General features: G+C 41.9%; 1 protein-coding gene and 1 long non-coding RNA gene across 2 annotated transcripts in view; one reads left to right on the forward strand and one right to left on the reverse strand.

Moving 5' to 3' along the window:
* LOC123773059 (nephrin) overlaps nt 1-11,376 on the forward strand; it is a 62,941-nt gene extending 51,565 nt beyond the window's left edge. Inside the window, exons 8-12 of the mRNA XM_069315548.1 lie at nt 1,121-1,251; nt 1,373-1,532; nt 2,955-3,248; nt 4,514-5,134; nt 11,306-11,376. Of these exons, the coding sequence (XP_069171649.1) occupies nt 1,121-1,251; nt 1,373-1,532; nt 2,955-3,248; nt 4,514-5,134; nt 11,306-11,376 (1,277 nt within the window). The remainder of the gene's footprint in view (nt 1-1,120; nt 1,252-1,372; nt 1,533-2,954; nt 3,249-4,513; nt 5,135-11,305) is intronic.
* An 8,577-nt stretch (nt 11,377-19,953) lies between these two features.
* On the reverse strand, nt 19,954-25,456 carry LOC123773089 (uncharacterized). Its single transcript, XR_006774745.2, has 3 exons — nt 25,246-25,456; nt 25,018-25,144; nt 19,954-24,653 (listed from the first exon to the last, which is right to left on the reverse strand). It is a non-coding gene; the product is annotated as an uncharacterized lncRNA (long non-coding RNA).
* Nucleotides 25,457-25,725: the final 269 nt, after the last annotated feature.

A 25,725-nucleotide genomic window follows, 5' to 3' on the forward strand; every position in this document is an offset into this window, starting at 1 on the left:
AATTATTGTATCTGACTACCAGATGATTTGAACAGAAAGTCGACATATTCCAGCAATGTATGTATGTAAGAGGGAGAAGGGGGAGGCATAAAGCTAGAAAGAGAAAGATGGTATGGAGACAAATAGACCGATAGAGAGAGATATATATAGAGATACTCAGACAAATATAAATACGTGCATATATCAGACTAGAGAGACAATGGCAAAAATTTCGAAAAACAGAGATTGGCACAGATAAAAATATACAATAGTAAAAAAAAGAGATGGATAAAAATGTTTTATTCAAAAGCCTCAGAAACACAGGGAGAAAGTCAAGGTAGAAAGTGGAGAAATTTAAGACAGGCAGCCACAGGGCGGACTCAAAGGCAGGCAGCCACAGGGGGAGTCAAAGGCAAGCAGCCACAGGTGAAGTCAATGGCGGGCAAACAAATGGATAACAATTAGTAAGCAGTTGAATTTGTATCACGAGAACTTTAGCATGAATCAAAGGAGGCTTTCTTGTGAGACATTGTGTGATGAGGATTGTGCGGGGGACCTGTGTGTGTGTGTGTGTGGATGCTGACTGTATGTGTGTGGAGGCTGACTGAATGTGTGTGTGTGGAGGCTGACTGTATGTGTGTGAAGGCTGACTGTATGTGTGTGGAGGCTGACTGTGTGTGTAGAGGGTGTATATACTGTGGAGACTAACTGTGAGAGTGTGCTGTGAATGTGGAGGTTACGAGAGAGAGGTGTGAATGGGTGAGCAAATTTCATTAGGAGAATTGGAGTGGTGTGTACTGAAGCCAGGGGGCAGTGTGAAATTGAGAGCAGCAAAGAGAGAGAGAAGGAGAAAGGGAGAGAAAGATAAAGGTGCTGTGGGACTCCAGGATTTACGAGGATTGAATTTTTTCTTGCTTTTTCTTTGCTACAATCGATTTCGCATATTGCCCCTGTACCTTTGACTTATTGCTTTGTTTCTTATTCCCCCCAACCGCCGACCAAACCCCTTTCTGTTTTCAATGATTTGTTATACATATAAGTGGTAACCTGTTGTATATATCACATTGCTTTTATCTCTCTCTCTCTCTCTCTCTCCCCTCTACTCTTCCCAGCACACTCTCATATATTCTCTCTCCCTCAGACTCTCCACGGATGCGCCTCCGGCCTGGTAGAAACATGGACATGAACAAGATAAGAGAAGGCGACGATGTCTACTTCGATTGTCACATTGAAGCCAATCCTCGTGTCCTTAACGTCATGTGGCACCTTGATGTTAGTAGAGAGAGAGAGAGAGAGAGAGAGAGAGAGAGAGTCTATCAGTCTGTCATCATCATTGTCTAATACTTCAAGAGTCTGTATGTCAGCACGAGGCCTACACTGTGTTGTGTTACAGGGCTCGGAGCTAGAGCAGAACGTGCCCCGGGGCGTGATACAGAGCAACCAGAGCCTGGTCCTGCAGAGCGTCTCCAGAGCCTCTACAGGAACCTACAGCTGCTCAGCTTCGAACCTCCAGGGCTCCGCCACTTCCAACACTCTCAGACTCAACGTTAAGTGTAAGAACAGGGAGAGAAGAGTGTCTGGTGTGAGGGGAGAGTGTCTGGTGTAAGGGCAGAGTGTCTGGTGTGAGGGGAGAGTGTCTGGTGTGAGGGGAGAGTGTCTGGTGTGAGGGAAGGTGAGTGTCTGGTGTGAGGGTAGAGTGTCAGGTGTGAGAGGAGAGTGTCTGGTGTGAGGGTAGAGTGTCTGGTGTGAGGGTAGAGTGTCTGGTGTGAGGGGAGTGTGTCTGGTGTGAGGGGAGAGTGTCTGGTGTGAGGGTAGAGTGTCTGGTGTGAGGGGAAATTGTCTGGAGTGAGGGAAGGGGTTGTCAGGTGTGAGGGAAGGTGAAAGTGTCTAGTGTGAGGGAGAGAATGACCTTAGGCGAAGATTACCTAAGTAAGAGACATGTGCCAGTAAAGGAGAAGTATTGGCACCTGGGGTGTTGAGAGCGGACACTTGGATCAAGTCTTACAAACGCAAGTGCCGGTTAATTCCAGCACTTATGGGACTAATGTAAATGTAAATATGTTACATTGTGAATCTTTTAGTCTATGAACCTACAACGTTTGTTAATTTATTAATCTGTGAATCGCTTAGTTTGTAAATTTGTTATTGTTGTAGTGACTAAAAGGCATAAATTTAATTGAAAATTATATTATATATTTCCTCAAAGTGTTTAGTTGGTCACAAGATTTCAGTGAATGGCCTCTTGAGGTGGTGTCTCTTCCCAGTGACCTTGGTAATATATTGGGTCAAATATCCCATAATTACATCAGGTAAGATGCCTGACAAGTTCCTTAAGTCACCTTCGGCTCACCACTTGAAGATCTTCCCAGGTGGCCTTTACATCCGGGCTTGAGGACTTTTATAGGTCACCGTCAGCCCAGGGCTGCTCCCAGGTCACCGTCAGCCCTGGGCTGCTCCCAGGTCACTGTCAGCCCTGGGCTGCTCCCAGGTCACCGTCAGCCCTGGGCTGCTGCCAGGTCACAGTCAGCCCATGGCTCTTGAAGCAGTTCATTGTTTTAAGGACAAATTTGACGATCATTCCTAATTTGTTTAGTTCATTATATTTCTGTTAACTGCTGTTTGTACAAGCAAGAGTCGACTTTATAATGATCCAAGACGGGCCGAAACGTCGTCGTCTCCTCATGTTCTGGTGTGTGGTTTGGTTCTCAAGAAAGAGAACACTTCCCTGTGATTTACAGATAGCAAATACTTGTAAGATCAATTTGAATGTTTACCGAACTTCTCGTTCTATAGTAAACTTTAAAGTCGAGAGGTCCAATGCAGCTCCGGATCTTCGTCAAGGTTCTGAATATATTTTGATTGTTATGCAGATGATATTCTAATGTGTTAATCTAACTCCTGTGTCCTCTGATCTCTCACCCTCTCCGGCATGCATCAAGAAATAATTCAATATTAATTGTTGTGTGGTCCGGCAGTCGCGCCGGTGTGCTCGCCGGGACAGAAGTGGGTGTACGGGGGCAGCCGTCAGCAGCCCGTCAACGTCAGCTGTCAAGTGGAGGCCTACCCCGAGGCCAGTAGTTTCCGGTGGGCGTTCAACACCTCCACTGATTACGTGGAGATTCCTCCGGAGCTGATCCACGGGTCGTCGGGGGCCAGCGTGGTCTCTTACACCCCTCAGACGCACCATGACTTCGGCTCCCTCCTGTGCTGGGGACGCAACGAAGTCGACGCCCAGCGCCAGCCCTGCGTCTTTCATGTGGTGCCAGCAGGTGAGTATGTGGCAGACCTGCGTCTTCCATGTGGTGCCAGCAGGTCAGTATGTGGCAGACCTGCGTCTTCCATGTGGTGCCAGCAGGTCAGTATGTGGCGGACCTGCGTCTTCCATGTGGTGCTAGCAGGTCAGTATGTGGCAGACCTGCGTCTTCCATGTGGTGCCAGCAGGTCAGTATGTGGCAGACCTGCGTCTTCCGTGTGGTGCCAGCAGGTCAGTATGTGGCAGACCTGCGTCTTCCATGTGGTGCCAGCAGGTCAGTATGTGGCAGACCCGCGTCTTCCATGTGGTGCCAGCAGGTCAGTATGTGGCAGACCCGCGTCTTCCATGTGGTGCCAGCAGGTCAGTATGTGGCAGACCCGCGTCTTCCATGTGGTGCCAGCAGGTCAGTCTGTGGCAGACCTGCGTCTTCTATGTGGTGCCAGCAGGTCAGTATGTGGCAGACCCGCGTCTTCCATGTGGTGCCAACAGGTCAGTATGTGGCAGTGATACCCAGTAACGGAATCCTTTTCCTTCAAACATCTTTGACCTGAAGTAAAAAAGCTAACCCTCCGTGGACGCTTGACGTAAGACAACACTCAGACGTAAACAACACTCAGACGTAAACAACACCCAGACGGAAGACAACGCCCAGACGTAAAACAACACCCAGACGTAAACAACACCCAGACGTAAACAACACCCAGGCGTAAACAACACCCAGACGTAAAACAACACCCAGACGTAAAACAACACCCAGACGTAAAACAACACTCAGACGTAAAACAACACCCAGACGTAAAACAACACCCAGACGTAAACAACACCCAGACGTAAACAACACCCAGACATAAACTTGACAGATCAAGAGGCCACAGTTTCCCGCCTCACTTTACATTTACAAGGTATAATATTGTGGCCAAAAGATCTTGAGAGAAATACTAACCGGACAACATGCTGGTGGACACGACCTGGGCGGCCTCGCCTCACACCCACAACCTGACCTCAACATTTCCCAGTGGAAAATAATATATTTAAAAAGACAATTTCTTGAGTATATAAATATTGATAATAACTTTTGAAGACTTGATGAGTTATTTTAAATATTTTAGTAATAAATTACATGTAGTATAAACAATTAATTACGATTTATAGATTTATGAATAATTCTCGAGCTATTGGAATTAGGTAAGTGGTACAGCTGTTTGGTCAACTAGTTGGTGTAGTGTAATTGTTGTACAGCTGCACTAAAACAACTACATGTGATCACTGGTGTTCCCGCAGGAGTGCCGGAGCCAGTGAACAACTGCAGCGCCTGGCACAACGTGAGTGCCTCAGGCCAGGTGATGGTAGGGTGCCAGGCGGGCTGGGGTGGAGGTCTCTCCCAGACCTTCACCCTCGAGGTCCGCCAGGGGACCTCTGCCAGCCCTCAGGGCTCCGGGGACCCCGCCATCAGACCCCCGGGGACGGTCCTGGCCGCTCTGAGAGACCAACTGGAGCCTCACTTCACCGTGACCGGCCTCACGCCTGGCAAGGAGTACTTCCTCGCTGTCATAGCCTCCAACTCCCAGGGCTCGGCGCCCCCTACTGTCCTCGTCCACCTCACGCCTATCGACGTGGCAGAGAAGCGCACTAGTGCCGTGGTGGCCGAGGCGTCTTCTGGGGACGAGCTGGAGAAGGTCATGCCGGTCATGGGCGCAGTGGTGGGCGTGATAGTGGGCGTTGTGCTGTGCGGTGTCGCCCTAGTGGTGGGCGTCCGCCTTCGTGCCGCGCACGGGCGCACTCCCGCGCTTACCAGGATCGTCTACGGTGACCAGGCAGTAGGCGCGGCCAGAGCGCCAGACGATGGTGGGTTCATGCAGCAGAAGGAGCAGAAAGGACCAGACATTATTCTGGTGAAGGGAGGTGAGTTGAGAGAGAAACACAGAACACTGTAGACAGGTCAAAAGACATTTAAAATAACAGACAATAACACAGAGGAAAATACTGACAGAAAGTAAGAAGACACAACATAATTTAAGCGGCCGGACTCCAATAATACCTTTATGATAACACAAATCGATAAGTTTCCAAAACATTAGTCAATCCCTCACAGCCATAAACATTCAACCCCCGGGCACCCCCTTACACCCCCAGGGCACCCCGTACACCCCCAGGGTACCCCTTCCACCCCCAGGGCATCCCCTTACACCCCAGGGCATCCCTTACACCCCCAGGGTACCCCTTTCACCCCCAGGGCACCCCTTCCACCCCCAGGGCATCCCCTTACACCCCCAAGGCACCCCTTACACCCCCAGGGCACCTCTTAAACCCCCAGGGCACCTCTTACACCCAGACGTGTCCAAGATCCAAGCCTCTACTTCCAAAACATTTAAACCCACGCAACTCCTACACCCAGTCATCTACACAAAGGCATCTACCCCACCCATCTGTTACACCCAGGCGTCTCCTACACCCAGGCATCCCCTACACCCAGGCATGTCCAACACTAACGAGATTACTCCACCCAGACACCTTCATCCTATCCCAACCTAGCAGAGAAATTAGAGAGGGAGAAAACAGTAGAGAAGTTTGCGTGGGAGAAAGAGAGACACAAAGAGCAATAAAACTTTAGGAAAATATTCCAACAACCCAAGTGACCTTGGGTTGTTGACCTTATATATATATATATATATATATATATATATATATATATATATATATATATATATATATATATATATATATATATATATATATATATATATATGCGAACAAGCTTGAATGGTCCCCAGGCATATATGCAACTGAAAACTCACACCCCAGAAGTGACTCAAACCCATACTGCCTGGAGTGCCCCCCCCTAGTTCTCCCCCCCCCCCCCCTCCCGCGGCAGGCACACCACCCCATGGTCACCCGTGAGACACAATGCTCAACACCACAAACTACTCTGGTGATTGTTGAAAGCAGGAAAAATGCCCAATATTTGTTACCATCTCCCGGGCGTGGTAAAAGCCAGGCGCTGGACGATCCGTAACGAAGATTTAAAGGTATTGCGGCGGGCATAAATTCTGGCACTAATGCAGGTGTTTACAAACAGACTAGAGGGGGGGGTTGATGGGGGGGTTGGTGGTGGGAGAGGGGGCTGGGGATAGAGGGAGAGAGGGGGCTGGGGTTGGAAGGAGATTAGGGAGAGAGGGAGTTAGAAGAGGGAGAGACATTACGAGATGTGAGGGAGTTAGGGAGAGAAAGAGAGGGGCATGATGAATGTGTTTATAAAATTGAGAGAGGAGAGAGAGTTAGGGAGAGGAGAAACATTAGGAGAGGGACTCTCAATGTCTTTAAAAAATAAAGACTTTTGTAATCTATTTCATTAGACACACGTTTCTAGAGAGACTGATGGAGCTAAGGTGCAGGGGAGGAGACTGGGAATGAAGAAGGTAGGAAACTGGGAAAGTATGGGAGAAACTCTGATAATATGATAAAGATAGACTAGCAGTGCCTAACAGAGGGAGTAATATGGTTAAGGGGATGAGAGGAAATCTTATGCATCTTATCCAAAGATACTTAAACTCTCGTGAAACCTTAACTAACAAATCTACTTGAATATTTACTATCTACAAGAGGCGTAATTTGAGAACGATAAGAATATTATCAACTTGATTGCAAAGTGACTAGATAATATTTTACTATATAAATACAACTACATATTTCATAAAAAAATATGAATAATATCATCTACATCGTAATTGATCGTTAAATTTGCAAGACCAATTATCCTTTTAAACCCATTGTGTTATTCTATTTCAAAACATTTATATTTTTGTGTGTGAAATGTTTTGATACGATTCTCCACCGGTAAGCCAATATATATATTAGAGAAAAAATAAGAGTTTATATGGATACTTTTTAATTTAGAATTATAAATAAACTGATCCAAAAATTTACAAAGTACATTCGTGGCATCTTGTTCATCAGAAAGATTGTTTTAACGTAGTGGTATAAATATTTGTAATTAGTTACACTCTCGCATTCATCTCGAAGTAATCTACTCAATCACTTGGGCTGGGTGATAGAGCGACGGTATCACTTCATGCAATACCCGACCGTGCAAGAGGTTGGGCACCATTCCTCGTCCCATTCCAAATCCTTATCCTGACCCCTTCCCAGTGCTATATAGTCGTAATGGCTTGGCACTTTCCCCTGATAACTCCCTCTCCCTCGAAGTAATCTATAATTTTTTCTTCAATATTCTCTGGGTTTGTCTTTAGAAAATTATATATTTGAATATATTTAATTAATACTTAGTTTTAATTTATTAATATATTTCTCAAGATTATATTGACTCCTAATGTACATGGTTAGTTATCATAATTACTGAATCGTCTTCATTAAGCAGTATATATATATATATATATATATATATATATATATATATATATATATATATATGTATATATATGTATATATATGTATATATATATATATATATATATATATATATATATATATATAACTGAAAACTCACACCCCAGAAGTGACTCGAACCCATACTCCCAGAAGCAACGCAACTGGTATGTACAAGACGCCTTAATCCACTTGACCATCACGACCGGACATAATGAGGTGATAGCCGAGGCTATTTGAACCACCCCACCGCTGGCACTCTGATAGTAATTTTAGATAGAGTTTTCAGTTGCATATTGTCCTGGGGACCATTCAGGCTTGTTCGCATTTGTGTTCCTCACGTGTGCCCCAAAGAATGAGGTGATTTGGTAAAATGCTATGCCCAAGATTACAATCAGAGTGCCGGCGGTGGGGTGGTTCAAATAGCCTCGGCTATCACCTCATTATGTCCGGTCGTGATGGTCAAGTGGATTAAGGCGTCTTGTACATACCAGTTGCGTTGCTTCTGGGAGTATGGGTTCGAGTCACTTCTGGGGTGTGAGTTTTCAGTTGCATATTGTCCTGGGGACCATTCAGGCTTGTTCGCATTTGTGTTCCTCACGTGTGCCCCAAAGAAGTAGGTGATTTGGTAAAATGCTATGCCCAAGATTACTATCAGAGTGCCGGCGGTGGGGTGGTTCAAATAGCCTCGGCTATCACCTCATTATGTCCGGTCGTGATGGTCAAGTGGATTAAGGCGTCTTGTACATACCAGTTGCGTTGCTTCTGGGAGTATGGGTTCGAGTCACTTCTGGGGTGTGAGTTTTCAGTTGCATATTGTCCTGGGGACCATTCAGGCTTGTTCGCATATATATATATATATATATATATATATATATATATATATATATATATATATATATATATATATATATATATATATATATATATATATATATATATATATATATTGTCATCTCCTAGGAAATATGATAGCATTGGCTATCATACTTCCCAGAAGATAACCAATGTTATCATTCTTAATAGGAGATAACCAATGTTATCATACTTAATAGGAGATAACCAAAGTTATCATACATCCCAGGAGATAACTAATGTTATCATAATTCCCAGGAGATAACCAATGTTATCATCCGTCCCAGGAGATAACCAATGTTATCTTACTTCCCAAGAGATAACCAATGTTATCATATTTCCCAGGAGATAACTAATGTTATCATACTTCCCAGAAGATAACCTGTGTTATCATACTTCCCAGGAGATAACCAGTTATCATCCTTCCCAGTAGATAACCAATGTTATCATACTTCCCAGGAGATAAATAATGTTATTATACTTCTCAGGAGATAACCAATGTTATCATACTTCCCAGGAGATTTCTGTGAGAGGTCCCAGAAACATCTCTTGATTATTGAATTAATATATAATATAAATAATATAGACAAAATTTCTCCCCGTCAAACACCTGTTTGACGGGGAGAAATGTTAATGTACCAAAACATATATATATATAACTGAAAACTCACACCCCAGAAGTGACTCGAACCCATACTGCCAGGAGCACTCTGCTGGCGTACAGGATCCCTTAACCGCTCGACCAACACGACCGGACAAAAGAGGATGGTAGCCGAGGCTTTTTCCATCCCCCCGCCGGCAATCGGTTGGTAATCTTGGGCTACTGGAGTTCAATACGAGCAAATGTAAAGTTATGGAAATGAGACTAAGTGATAGACCAAAAGAACATTACACAATGAAGGGGAACTGCCTACCTGTGACGACGCGAGAGAGACCTGGGCTTGGACGTAACACCTAATCTATCTCCTGAGGCACATATAAATATGATAACGACAGCAGCGTACTCTACACTGGCAAAAGCTAGAACATCATTCAGAAACCAAAGTAAGGAGGCATTTAGGGCACTTTACATTGTCTACGTGAGGCCAGTCTTAGAGTATGCCGCCTCATCATGGAGTCCCCATCTGAAGAAGCACATAAGGAAACTAGAAAAAAAGTTGGCAACGAGACTCGTCCCAGAGTTACGAGGGATGGGGTATGAAGAGCGCCTGAAGGAACTGTGCCTTACGACACTAGAAAGAAGGGAGAGGGGGAATATGATAGGAACCTATAAAATACTCAGGGGGATTGACAGAGTGGACATAGACGAAATGTTCACACGTCATAGTAACAGAACGAGGGAACATATGTGGAAGCTGGAAACACAGATGAGTCACAGAGATGTTAGGAAGTTTTCTTTTAGCGTGAGAGTAGTGGAAAAATGGAATGCACTTATGGAACAGGTTGTGGAAGCAAATTCTATTCCAAATTTTAAAACTAGGTAAGAAAGGGAAATAGGTCCCGAGTCATTGCTGTAAACAACCGATGGCTCGAAAGGCGGGATCCAAGAGTCAATGCTCGATCCTGCAGACACAAATAGGTGAGTACACACACACACACACACATACCATTCAGCCTCTCATTTCCGTCCCATTAACTTGGCTCCATCCACAGTTAAATGGGCTAGAAGCGAGGCATTAGGCTCATAAGCGGTATAAGAAAAAACTTAATAGTGCAATAAAATCTGGGATAAATCACGCACTTCTCAGCTGGAATTACTGAGTGTCGTTACCGAGGCTGGGCAAGTACAGGTTTTTGTCACTCATTTACAACTTGTGACTTGCAGATGTTGTCATAGTGAGCGGAGTCCATGTTGCAACTAGCGTAGAGAGCGCGCGCGTGGTGCGGTGCGTTCGAATTAGGTTGCAAAAAATTATTATTATGAACTTTGTCATAATGATCTATGATGGTGTTATGAATTATTATTGCTTTTATTGACTTCTGTATTAGCAATTGTTATTATTTATTGCTGTAATATTATTATTATCATTATTGTACACTTAAATTATATAAAATACTTTCGATTGTTGCAAACTTAAGCTGTACTTATGCTTAAGTTAAGCTGTACTTAAGCAGTTATGTGAAACAATGCTCTTCTTTCTGAAACCCGTACGTCATTATTAGTAAGTTTAAGTCATTCAATAACATTTTATGTTACTAATCCTTCATTTACAAGATGTATGAACTGCTTACGCAATTGTATGTTTTGATAGTCTATTGGTTAAACATTTTATCTATAAATAAACTTATCCACAAGGGCCGTGACGAGGATTCTAATCTACGTCCGAGAGCATCCCAGACGCTGCCTTAACTACGCTCTCGGACGTAGGTTCGAATCCTCGTCACGGCAATTGTGGATTTGTTCATTTGATGCATCACGCTATTGTGTTTTTTGTGTGTATCTATTAATATATTAACTGGTTATCGCTGGTGAAAACTTTCTCCTGTCGTGAGAACTTTCTTTCTTCTCGTGAAGGAGAGTCGTAGCGCAGCTAAGTGCGGTAAATGCTTTCTTTGGACGTTGTTAAATCTACTCAAACCACCAACACATGTTGGAGATTGTCTGAATGTACAACAAACAATATGTATTAAATGCCTTTCTGACTAGATGTCTGACCTCTGTCTCTGATGTTGCTCTACCTAGAGGTAAGTTTACTATGGTCGCTCTACCGTATGATTAGTGATGTGTTTACACACCGTAAGCATGCATGCTGAGTGTGACCACTCGCCACATCCTGGTTCACTCAGCATCAACGTGTTATATTAATGAGAGTTACAGCTTTGTCGTGTCTTTAGTCAAGCCCGAATACAATCATCCATATATGTGTTTACCTCAGGGTTTTACACTCGAGATGTTGTTGAAGTAAATGCTCCACAGGAGAGGTTCAGTCTACCCCTGGGTATTCTACCCCTATGATGCCCTACCCTGGGGTACAGTATGTAGGGGTTCACTACCCTGGGATACAATAATTTTTATAGTGGGTTTTCGGAAAAAAGAATAATCTATGATAATCAGTTACTTTAGTAGCGTCATTACTGTTATTATTATTATTATTGTTGTTATATTAATAAAAAGTTGCCACATTCCTTAAACTAATTTGTACTGATTTTCCGCAGGCAGTGTTGGGGGTGGTGGAGAGGAGGTGGTGGTGGTGGCGAGGGATGGAGTTGGGGAGGAGAGGTCCGGCACTCTCCAGCACAGCCCTGGACCCCATCTCCGCTGTGTGAGTGTTGGGGTGTGTGTGTGGGTGTCGTGGTATGTAATACACTCAGTCTCCATAAATACAGTAGTCTTTTACCGTAAATACAGCAGTCTTTTTCTAACGTATTCTCACACTGCAGGGAACGTCTGCGTCACTGGAGGAGTGTAGCAGCTTCCAGCAGCTCGACTGCGTCAGAAGCAACGGTCTACCTTCCTCAGGAGGGTCACAACCTTGCCCTGACGAGCCGCAAGCTCCCAGCGAAGGTCCTTCCTTCTTCGCTATGTCTCCCCCGCCATCTACTAATTCCCTCTCCCCCCACGAGCTGGAAAGTTGCACTCCCCAGCCAAATGTCTCCCTAGGGGGTAGTGTGGGTTCACCGGGGCACTGCCAGGGACGGTCAGACTGGCACCCTCACGTCCCCGGTAGTGCCAGAGCACTACAGGTTACCTGTGGCTCAAGAGGAACCCACGAGAGCACCGTTTAGTGGGATTTGTGTACTGAGCGTGCATGTATATACGTGGGCGTGCAGATGGGTGCTTGGGTTCCTATGTGATACGTGATTGTGTGTGTTCGTGAGGGAACGTGAGCACGTATATATGTGTACATTCACTCGAGTGTGTATTTATGCATGAAAGTATGTACAAAAACAGCTGTGTGCATATAGACTATATTGAATATCAGTGACGTCACATGTTCATACCTGCGTGCGACAGATAATGAAGACACTTGACACCTGACCGCACACAACCCGTCCTCACGCACTGCTCCTCCAAGCTGTGGCCGGCCCCATAGACACACGGGAGAGGTATATACACTCCTTCAGTGTGAATATACACAATGTTTACTTTAGTTCTAAACTCTGTTGACCAACCACTTGGGCTGGACGGTAGAGCGACGGTCTCGCTTCATGCAGTGGTTGGACACCATTCCTTCTCCCTGTCCCATCCCAAATCCTTTTCCTGACCCTTTCCCATAGTTGTAATGGCTTGGAGCTTTCCCCTGATAATTCCCTTCCCTCTGAACATAGTTCAGGGATAACGTATACTGCTGGTTCATCTGTAAATGCTTCACCCACGTACTTCAAGTGCCAATAATTGCGAACAGAACCTAAACACCTAACTTAATCTAACCTATGCCATTAAATAATATTAATTTATCTATGGGAAAACCAGTTTTAATACAAAATTAGTTAAAACTAATGAATGAGTTTTGAGGGTGGGGGGGGGGGTTGGCCGCCGCCCTAACGAGCCTAGCCTGAGGACAGGTTGAAATACAAACAGATGCCAGGAGAACCTAAACACCTAACCTAACCCAATTTAGGTCTGACTATACATCAAACTCTCATATAAAAATTTTAATTTATGTATAAGACGCCAATTTCCAATAAACTACATTAAAATTGATGACCGGGCCTACAAATCATGTCCTCCTGTTTAGATAGTACTTTTTGTAACATGTACACCATAGTACAAACATTGACGTACTAAGCAATTAGATAGTAGGACTTTGTATTATTCCCTTTATAGAGTCCGAAAAAAATAAACTAAAAACAAATAAAATATTCCTAGGCCTAGTTTTAGGAGCCGGTCGGCCGAGCGGACAGCACGCTGGACTTGTGATCCTGTGGTCTCGGGTTCGATCCCGGGCGCCGGCGAGAAACAATGGGCAGAGTTTCTTTCACCCTATGCCCCTGTTACCTAGCAGGAAAATAAGTACCTGGGTGTTAATCAGCTGTCACGGGCTGCTTCCTGGGGGTGGAGGCCTGGTCGCGGACCGGGCCGCGGGGACACTAAAGCCCCGAAATCGTCTCAAGATAACCTCAAGATAGCACACATGTACTACATTAGGCCTAGGAAGGTTAGGTTAGGTTAGTTTGTCTATGCTCATAAGTAGAAAATCTTTTCCCGGTTTGTCCAACTCAATAGTGCCGATTTATACTTTCTAATTGCGTTTAACGTCGTTATATATACTACGGTCCTCATCGTTACTATAAGTACTACCAAAACAGGGGGATGGAATGGTGTCTTTGGGGGTCGGCCGCTGCATGGAAGAGCAGAGCCTGAAGACGGGTTGCCTTAATAACTTTCCCGAGGTTAATAGGACTTAATTACGCCCACCACCAAAACAAGCCAAGACACATTCGTCAATATTAACGTACTGTATAACCTAAAACTATACTTTCTTGAAATTCTCGAATACAAATAAATATATATATTCATGTGTATTATAATTTTGTGTATAGTTAGCCCAGGATAGGTTAGGAATAATGGTTATTTTTGACAATTATATGTATTTGTAGTATGTAGGTGAAGCAGTTAGAGGGGGAAAGTGCTATACGAGAGCTGGGAGAGACCGAAGCACTCTTCAAGAAAAGCTCCAACGTAATTAGTTGTGAGTTATGAGTAATGTTGTATTTCTCATTGATAAACATGACGATTGGTTTAGCAAACTTTTCCCTTTCAATAATTGTACCTCCCTCAGCTACCCCAGCTGATCACACACACACACACACACACACACATCCCTGTACACACACACACACATCCCTGTACAGACACACACACACACATCCCTGTACAGACACACACACACATCCCTGTACAGACACACACACACATCCCTGTACAGACACACACACACATCCCTGTACAGACACACACACACATCCCTGTACAGACACACACACACATCCCTGTACAGACACACACACACACACACACACACACACACACACACATCCCTGTACAGACACACACACACACACATCCCTGTACAGACACACACACACATCCCTGTACAGACACACACACACACACACACACACACACACACACACACACACACACACACACACACACACACACACACACACACACACACGCACATCCCTGTACAGACACACACACACACATCCCTGTACAGACACACACACAAACTACCATTAATATAGTTGCACTTCCTCAAGTTATTACTAAGCATCATTTATCTCCCTCTCCCTCTGTCTCAGACTTTTACTCACGCATTGAGAAAAAACTCCCCAATCGCCTAATTAAAACTCGTCCAGTGAGTTTTTTCGACTTGAGGACAATTACAGACTTAAAAATGAGAATTTCTTATTAAACGTTCTGCTCAATGTCGTGTATTAAATGTTAGTTTTTATTTTATGATATGAGCAATCAGGAATATTCTGAGAGAAACAGAGGCTTACCACAGTGTTATATATAATATTAATGACATTTTCTCATTTTAAAAATATTATACCTATACGTAGGTAAGAATCATCTACGCCATATTCCATATCTCTACGTTATTCCTCTTCTTTATAAAGTACCTATTTCCCTCTCTCTTTCCTGAGCTATTGTTCATTCCTCTTAATTCTAGTCGTTTTTCCTGTTAAGTATTGATCAGTACTTCGCACTCCTCTAACTGCCTCACCCACGTACAACAAATATAACTGCACAACCTCTGGTACAATTGTGGGGGACCCAAAGCCTCGAAGAAGGAAATAAAGAGCATTCAAAGACATATACAAATTGTTTTGTCAACACAATATGTTAACATTTTACGAATGCGTGTTTGGGATCGGCCGCAGCTTAAATATGTATTGCTTGAGTATGGTTTGAACACAGAGGCCTAAAAACAAAAATAGCTGAAAAAACACAATTGAAGATGGCGAAAATGAAGGGTTTAGTAGTTTGACAAACTACTAAATGTAGTTTGTCAAATATTAGGGGGACTCCCGGTTTGCCTCCTGCCCTACATTTTTATTGGGAGAGTTGTTTTCAGCCTCACTTAAGACCCATACAAGTGGTGGGTAACCCCCAAAGACGCATTCACTGATCATAATGTGCTCTCACGGTAAAAACTATTTGCTCAAATATAAATATTATTATTATTATATATATTACAATTTTCCCTATAGTTAGGCTTAGGATAGGTTACGTTAAGTGTTTATGTTGACATTTATTTACGGTAAATATACAATAATATATAATATGCTAATATATAATAATAATAATTGATATTTGAGTTGATTCCTATTTTGAGTGAACAGAAGCATGTTATAACTGATGTACGTGTCTTTGTGGGTCGGCCGCTGGATGGAATGAACATAGCCAGAGGACCGGTTGACTCTCAAAAAAAGGATTGGTGTTGGGCTTAAGACCCCATCAAATTCTGGAACATAGTTCAGGACTAAAGTAAGCTCTCAGTGTGTATACACGAAATGAACAAATCCACAAGGGCCGTGACGAGGATTCGAACTTACGTCCGAGATCATCCCAGACGCTGCCTTTATCGACTGAGCTACGACATGGTCAAATTTGATGCATCACACTATTTGTAATTTGTGTGTGTATACACGAAGTGCTTGATGGCAGGTTGTGGAATTGTGGATTCCACAATTGTGGGCCCACGGCTGATTACCTTAAGCTGTTGTTGTTGTTAAAGATTCGCTACCTGGATCAAAGTTCCAAGCAGCACGGGCTATGGTGAGCCCGTAGTTAGTGTTACGTTAACCGATGTGAACGCAGACTGACTGGCACTGTACCCCGATATATACCGGCAGGACAAAAATAAACAACATATTTTGACTATAAATATATTATAACGTAGATAATAGTTGCCTTTGATAACTATATTATCTCCGCAGTTATTTTTTGTAAATGTTTGTAAGCTTCCAAAAGATTATTTTGATCGTAAATGTGCTATTCTCTTTACATGTGTACATCAGAAACCTTTCACCTGTGTTTCAACACACGCAGGAGTTCTCAAATTGTGGTGGACATACCCCTGGTGCTCTCTCTAATAGTATATATGTTCCAAGGTTGCTCTAGTGTATATATGTTCTAAGGTTTCTCTAGAGTGTGTATATGTTCCAAGGTTGCTCTTGTGTGTATATATGTTCCAAGGTTGCTCTTGTGTGTATATATGTTCCAAGGTTGCTCGTGTGTGTATATATGTTCCAAGGTTGCTCGTGTGTGTATATATGTTCCAAGGTTGCTCGTGTGTGTATATATGTTCCAAGGTTGCTCGTGTGTGTATATATGTTCCAAGGTTGCTCGTGTGTGTATATATGTTCCAAGGTTGCTCATGTGTGTATATATGTTCCAAGGTTGCTCTTGTGTATATATAATGTTGCAAGTTTGCACGAGTCAATAGAACAACCTTGAAACATGTACGTACCAGAAATCTTGAAACATATATACACTAGAGCATCTATGGTACATATAAAGGCAAGGGAGTAGCAGAGGTGCGCCATCCCCAGTGTGAGAGCCACTGGACCGTCACTTTGTAAACTGTACAGGGAATTTATGATATTTTTGGTATTTTTTGCAATATTTTCATTGCAATATTTATTAATATGTACAATTTTTTTTAGAATGCCACAGCTATTTTAATTGGTTTTCATGATCCACATATTTTCATAAAATATGTTCTCAACGTCCGATTTTCGTTTGTTTTCGAAACGACACAAATCCACTTCGGTGATCATTGTATCTATGACCAGACTTCAGCTCCTTCCTCTTATAATAGCGAGTAATTTTAACTGTTATACAGTTTTATAGATGTGTGAAGACTTCAAATGACAACGTCAGATGTTTTGTACGTAGTGTTTGTATCCAGTGTGTTGAATCTAATGCTGTACTGAATGTATAAATAAAACTGTAGTGTTAAATATACTGCTTTTATGTTTACATCCAACCAAAATTCCAATACAAACCGGTTCTGTTCATGAACAGAGAGAAATACAGCAATTAATAAATTTCTTGATTCAAGTGTGTATTTATATATAATTAGTGAAATTATATATATATTTATCAAATACTCTTGTATAATTTCACTCAAATAACTATGTTATGTTATGGTATACATAACTATGTTATGTATACCAATGGGGTAAGAAGATCTTAATGAATGAATGAGGTGACTACACATAAGTTATGTTAAACCTGGTGAGGCTATTCACGATTATGTTAGGCTGTTAGGTTAGGCTTGGTTAAGCTAGGCTTGGTTAGGTTATGCTAGGTTCAGCTACGCTAAGTTAGGGTAGCCTGGGTTAAGCTGGTTAAGCTAGGCTAGGTTAGGCTGGATTAAACTAGTTTATGCTAGGTTAGGGTAGGCTAGGTCTGATTAAACTAGGTTAGGCTACGAGCATGAATAGTACTTGGACTCATATCTATCTGTGGCAGCAGACAGAAATATACAAAGACTAGAACTAAATATATATACAACATAAGGCAGATACACAAGAGAGAAAGAGGCACGGAGCCAGAGAAGTAATAGACATAAAGTTCACGGTGTGGAGCAATAAACACGACTGGGTTTAATAACGCGGCTTCTCCAGAGCGACATATTGGAAATACTGCATCCCTCTGGGTCACTGGCTCACGTCACTCTGGCATGGGGTCACTCTCGGTCAATTTGGAACCAGTATCTTTATATTGACCAGACCACACACTAGAAGGTGAAGGGACGACGACGTTTCGGTCCGTCCTGGACCAATCTCAAGTCGATTGTCCGTCCTGGATCAATCTCAAGTCGCAATCGACTTGAGATTGGTCCAGGACGGATCGAAACGTCGTCGTCCCTTCAACTTCTAGTGTGTGGTCTGGTAAACATACTTTAGCCACGTTAGTGTGAGTCATCGCCTGCAGTATCTGTATAATTTTTTATCTGGGTCACTATGATTAGGTCACGCTTGTACAGACCGAGGCACCTATTATCTTGGTCACTCTGACTAGCACTGTTTATTTGAACCAGACTATGTTATAATTATTGCGTCTACCTATGTTTCTTTCCCCTTTTCTCGCTCTCCCCCACCACCCACCCTCCTCCCTTTCTTCCTTCTCTCACTCTCTCCCACCCTCCCTCTTCCTTACCCTCTCACTCTTCAGCACGTAGCTCTCACCTGAAGTATTTGCGGCCTTGGGGACAAGGGTCGAAGCCCTTGGGTACGCTGCCTCTCGCACCTCGCACAAAGTTTCGCATTTTGGGTTTGAGCGCGTGTGTGTGGGATGTACTTCAGCTCCTGGGCCCCGCCTTTCAGTCGTAAGATACATATTCCAATGGCTTCTGAACCTCTTGCCTCTTACCAATCCTATTCTTGAAACGTTGTTTGGGTTCGCCTTAATTACCTCCACTTTTATAACAGTCCTCGTGCTCACAACTCTTAGACTGTAGATGTAAGAGTTGTGAGTAACTCACATCCTCACATCTCTTTAGCTCATTTTTATTCCACCCGTCATCTCGTCCTGCCTCTGTTCATGCAAAACACTTATTTTTTTCCACTTTGCCTCTAAGAATCTTAAGTGTTGTGATAATGCCCAAATATTATCCCAGCATGATGATCTCGTAGCTCAGTTCCCAGTTAAAAACCCAAGAGTGAAACAGAGTTCGGCACGTTCTCTAATTTTGCATTTAGACGAGGTTTCCTCTCTTGGGGCTTCATATTCTAGCCTAGAACTAACAACACAAGAAGTGCACGACGCTCTCAATGCTTTTTGAGATGATTTTGGGGCTTAGCGTCCCCGCGGCCCGGTCCTCGACCAGGCCTCCTTTTTGTTACATATCCCCAGGAAGCAGCCCGTAGCGGCTGTCTAACTCCGAGGTACCTATTTACTGCTAGATGAACATGTGCATCAGGATGAAAGAAACTCTGCCCATATGCTTCCGCCTCCTCCACCGGGGATCGAACCCGAAACCTTAGGACTACGAATCCCAAGCACTGTCCACTCAACCGTCAAGCTCCCTTGTACACGTGCCTCAAGGCTGCACCAATTATTACCCGTTTTAATTACACCAAAAACTTTGTTTTGTTATGCGTTTCTTATGAAAGCCTTTTTGTGAGTGTGGGTATATATGTTTACTATTTGTGCCTGCTGGATCGAGCTGTTAGCTCTTGGACTCCGCCTTTATAACTGTTGGTTGTCTAATTTACCAACTCCCGACTATTTGTTCTGTCATATCCTCTATCTACACATGTTTCGTACACACATCTCCAGTAAGCAACCCGTAGTAGCTGTCTCACTCCTAGGTACCAATTTACTGCTAAGTGAACAGGCCCATCAGGTGAATGAAACTCTGCCCATTTGTTTCTGTCTGTTAATTATTCTTTTAACTTTTCTATGAGGGTGACAAACAAGAGACAGGATAAGGGATATAAACAAATGATAGTGTGCGGGAGGTAAAGAAGTAGAGAGTGGGAGATAAATAAGACAGAAGGAGGTTAATAAAAGATTGAAATATAAGCAAGAGACTGGGAGATAAGCATAAGCAATTGGTAGAGGAAGATTCATAAATACAGGGAGATATAGCTAAATAAGAGACAGGGAGAGAGGAACATAAACGCAGGAGACAGAAAAACAAGATTCACGGGGAAAACCAAGAGACAGTTAAAAGAAACATCAACACCCAGATGATAGAAAATGAGACAATTCCCCGGGAGATGGAAATGGAAATAGATTTGGGAATCGCAGCATTCTGATTTACGAATTAAGGGTGTTGGGAAAGAAAGAGGGTGGAAAAGAAAGTAGGAAGGAGGAACAAAAAGGGTGGGGAAGAAAAGAGGGTGAAAAGGAAGAAGAGAGGGTCGGAGGAAAGAAAAAAGGGTAGCAGAGAAGAAAGATGGGAGGGGGAAGAAAGGTGGGTGACAATGAGGAAGGGAGCGATGGAGAGAAATAGATTAGTAATGTAAAAATGAGTTGCGTTGAATGTAAATACGGGCTGAATTGTACAATTATACGGGTGTACTATACAATAATACGGGTTGCGTTGTACAATAAATAGCGGATTGCGCTGTACACTAAACTAATACGGGTTGTGCAATAAATTCGGGTTGGGTTGTATGTTCCGTCCAACTGTTGTGTTTGAGGTGGTTATAAGTTATTGGTAATCAATGTACATTAGTGACCATAAAATATAATAATCCAGGGTGATGCCGTGGCAGCGTTCATATTGTTATTTATTTATTTATATACAAGAAGGTGCATTGGGATTGTGAGGATATATAGCATAGTAATTACATTCTTCTAAAGCCACTATTACGCGCAGTGTTTCGCGCAGGTCAATGTTGCCTCACATGAATATATAATACAAATTTCTGCCCATATCTTTGTGGTCTAGAGCTTTGGGGGTCTAGATATATATCATGGTGGGAAAGACTAACCCTCAACACATATACAAGTTTCTTGAACAATATATTAATGTCCTCACACTATATATAAATTATAACATGAATACACATTAATGGCAACAGTGAACTAAATTTACTTGACTCTGCTATCTACATAATAAATACATCAAAAGATTTCAAATTACAGTTTAACAGTGCCGAATGCATATTAAAAAGTAACATGAAAAGTCTTGACAAGTGTTGACAAGAATCTGTAATAAAACCTATGACAAACTACGAGCCGGTCACGTTGGTTGGCACCTGAAGATGACCTGCTTTAATAAGACGCACTGACACCAATATACATCTCCCGAGACACTAACACGTCAGGAGTAAGTCGACCAACTGTTTATCATATCATCATTATTATTTATATTATTCAATAGACTTTTACCCCCTATTTTTATGTGGCGAGGAATTCATTAAATGGAACAACACTACAAATTTATATATAACAGTGAAAAATCCTCATAAAATATGATGTTACTATTTACAAGCTACAGGTTTCCTACACGACAGTGAAAAATCCTCATAAAATATGATGTTACTATTTACAAGCTACAGGTTTCCTACACGACCGCTTAACTCTTTAGATGTGGTGTAAATACTACTAGGCAGCGACAAATTGTAAGAAAATATTTTAGCTCCTCCAAAATTTTGGTACGTTTTCTTTTATTTGTTCAAAGAAAAGCATGAATATTTGAGACCTTGTTGCACTGGTAACTATTGTAAAATATCACATATCGTTGCCGAACCTGTAGAGTATTTTTATTGAGATCGTGAGTGAGCCATGTTATTATCACTGTGTCATGGAGACTTGAACTGCTTGACCTAACATTATTTCTCATTACTGGAATAATGAACTTTTCCCAGAGTGAATAATTTGCATCTTGATAATTATGTGTATTTTCATAAAATACTTTTTAGTTAATAATTTCCAATTTTCTTATGGTTAGCAATCCTATGCCGGTGCTGTAGTGACTTCAGTTTATTTATGTTTAATGAAATGGATGGAGAAAACAGTATAGCTAAGTGTGCAAAGAGTTGTTTAATGAAATGGAGTAACAAATGAGTCTATCAAAAGTATGTTAATTGGAAGGAAGGGAGAGAGGAGTATATAGTCAAGCCTAACAACAGCATATTGAATGGATGATAAAGAGAAGTATAACCAAGTCTAGCAACAGTATAACTAAGATTGATCATCAGTGCTATGGGAACAGTATTGTATATATTAAGATAAAGATAAACAATTGTCTCTGTTGTCTCTTGTCTCCAATACGTTTAAACAGAAAGTTAGCAAAATTGTTTAAGAACGCAATTTTGCTAAACTATGCTGAGAGACATTTAATAAACTATTTAATTTGTCTAACACCAGAACAACGTTGTTATTTTGATTTGAATAGAAAAGTGGGCTTCTTTCTTGACTTTCTTGACTAAAGACTTTCTTGACTTTCTTGACTTGACTTTCTTTCTTCTACTAAAGTTTACTTATTTCATTTGTCTAACACCAGAACAACGTTGTTATTTTGATTTGAATAGAAAAGTGGGCTTCTTTCTTGACTTTCTTGACTAAAGACTTTCTTGACTTTCTTGACTTGACTTTCTTTCTTCTACTAAAGTTTTCCTTTATAATTTTCAGAAAATTTCAATAGATTTTCCTTAGATTTAAACCCAGTTTTTGTATAATCGATATGTAGAGGATTCTTTCAAAATTGTTGATGATCATTAACACATGGATAAGTTTATCTCTTGAAATCTAAACAATTATATGATTCTTATTAAGCTGCAGCTCATTCGAAAATATAATTTCTTGACTCATTAATTACGAATATTGGTGTTCAATTAATTTCATCTGTTTATCATAAACTAAAATTGATTGGACGATTGTTACATTATTTAGGTTTTGTCATTAACCATTTAATATGAATACAATTAAAAATGTAATAAGTAGCGCTTTCAACCTTTGTTCAAACTCAAACATATTTAATTTAGAGATTGTTTTACCAAGATTTTTTTCAAATTAAATGCTTTTCCAAGCAAATTTTTGTAAAGATTTGAGAAAATTCTTAAGTTAAATGTTCATCTATTGTTAAAATTGATATGGTCCCTAAATATATCCACACTTTCAATATGTGTACTGTATACCAATAACCATATTATTGAAACTTGATTCAAGACAGAAGCTTCAAGCCTATCCTTAGATTATGCTTGGCAAAGCTGATCCCAGACCCACAAGCGTATGTATAAATTTTAACTTACCGTTAAAATAGAACGACATTCGAATATGAATTAATATTAATGTATATTAAAAAAAATTATATAGATAATAAGCCTAGAATAGGATGAATGAGGTGTTTTGGTTCTGTTGACAATTATTTGTAATTTTAGTACGTTGGTAAAGCATTTACAAAGATGCAATTCGAACAGAGGTCGTCAGCAAAGCACTGTTCAAGAAATGTTCGAATGACATTAGTTGGTAGTCGTGTGTAAACCGTTTTTCATTCATAAACAGGGTGTTTAGCTGTTGCATTAAATGAACATTTGGCCTTTGTTGATGAAGCCGAGCTGTTGTAGTGAAGTATTATCCAACTCGTTATGCTCGTAATAACGAGTTGGACACTACACTTTCAACTCGCTATTCAGTAGTATAACCGAATGATACCCAGTTTTAAGTAAAATGCTTCACCCACGTATCTCAAATACAACAACCCGTCCTCATAAAAAAAAAGGCCAAAGTACATTTTTTGCACCCGCCAAACCCCCTCTTTATGAATGAAAAGCGGTTTACCCACGACTCACAATTGATGACGTCCGAACCCTTCCGAAACAAGTGCTTCACTGACGACTTTTGTTCGAACCACAACGCTGTAAATGCTTCAACACGTACTACAAATACACAGCCCGTCCTCCAGACAAAGACCCGAAAGTGATTCCATGCACCCGCCAAACCCCCTGTTTATGAATGAAAAACGGTTTACACATGACTCGCAACTGATTTCGTCGAACACTTCCAGAACAAGTGCTTCACTGACGAATTTTGTTCGAACCACAACGCTGTAAATGCCTCACCCACGTACTATAAATACAAATAATCGCCAACAGAGCCTAAACACCTAACCTAACCATACTTATGCCTATATATATGCACAATATGCTAATATATTATAATATTAATTTATATTTGAGGAAATTCCTGTTTTGAATGAACAGCATGTTAAAATTTATGAATGCGTCTGTGGGGTCGACCACTGGATGTAATGGACTTGAGTCGAGGACGGGTTGCAAATACAAATAGGTGCTGGTTCGGCCAGCGACTGAAACGGTTGTTTGTGCTGTCGCTGCTCACTCTCGCTTTAGCCTTGCTGGGTTGGTGGGCCCGGGGCCGTGGAGGCCTGTGGTATGGCGTTGCCTTCGGCGCCTGTGAGATGCACACTCACAATTGAGCTGAATTTTGCTGGGAACGTGACCAACTCTTTAGTGAGGTGGCATTGCTGGACGTCCTGTGTGTGGTGGTAACTTACGTTAAGGGTGTACAGCTGGTTGGAGGGCACCGCACTTTGGGCTGTTTTTCGGGTTCCCAGAGGAGTTGGTCCGACGCTTCTTCCAGAGATATGGCCGCGTTTTGCACTATCGTGCGAACATCATCAAGTTGGGGCGTCTGAAGGGGTTGTCTAGATGGGAACAGAAACTTGTTGTAGGGCATTGAAATAATTATTATCCTGATACATGTGAAAGGTGCTGCAACTGGGCCAAGTTTCAGCATCGCAGCCTAAATAGAGAGGGAGAAAAAAAAACGTTTTTTTAGACAATGTTCAAATCATTTCACAGCCCACAATTGTGAACCGAAATCAGTTCTACGACACTTAGCTATGACCTTACTATATAATAAAGATTTGTCTGATAGATTTTTATCCCAGATGTATTTAGTGCAATAATACAGATTTTGTAAATTTCAAAGAATCCTATGCAACAATATGATATTTATAAATATTTATAAAATCAATAAATCTACGTAGAAAGAAAAGCCACCACAATGTTTTAGAGGCATAAACTCTACATATAATGTGCAAGTTTCATGTAAATTGAATAATAAATAAAGTTTGTGAAATCAGATAAAATTGTAAAATATTTACCTGCACAAACGAAGGTCAAAGTTCAGCCACCTTTAGCTGAGGTTGATGTTGACCAATATCATTCAAAATTTGCACCCTTGTAGATAGGCATGGGTTCAGTAAGGTGTGCAAGTTACATGCAGATCGCCTGATAAATAAAAAAAAAATATATATATATATTTGCCACCAGTTTTATATGTACAAATATTTATGAAGTAATATCACAATATAACACTAAAACATACTAACCTAATATAATTGGTCAGAAATATGGGTCCTCAAGGTGGCACTGGAGTGGCACTAGTAGGCACCTGCACCATAGCTGGGGTCAGCCCCCTCTGGGGCCTTTCTTGGTTTGGTTTTGCGTCTCGTTGGTCTCTGCATATCCTTGTCCTTTTTGTTCAAGTACCAGTCCAGTTAGATTTGGAGTAGCAGGTGCAAGACCTGGAGTAGAAGGTGGAAAATGTGCGGTGGCAGAGGGTGGGATTGTGGGGGGGGGGGGGCAGCGGGCTGCAGCATACCCACCCCTCTCTCACACGAGACTGTTGCCAATGAGTGAGTTTATATTCGTTTTATGCATAACACGTTATTTTCCACGCTATTACGAAATATTAGACTTCTACAACGTAAGACACAACACCCCGCGGCGCACCCAGGCCGCGAGAACCGGATTCACGAAAGTTGCAGCGGGAAATTTGACTCTAATTACGTTATTTTTCAAGATAACAT

This window comes from Procambarus clarkii, chromosome 81 (assembly GCF_040958095.1).
Source record: "Procambarus clarkii isolate CNS0578487 chromosome 81, FALCON_Pclarkii_2.0, whole genome shotgun sequence".
Lineage (NCBI taxonomy): Eukaryota > Metazoa > Arthropoda > Malacostraca > Decapoda > Cambaridae > Procambarus > Procambarus clarkii.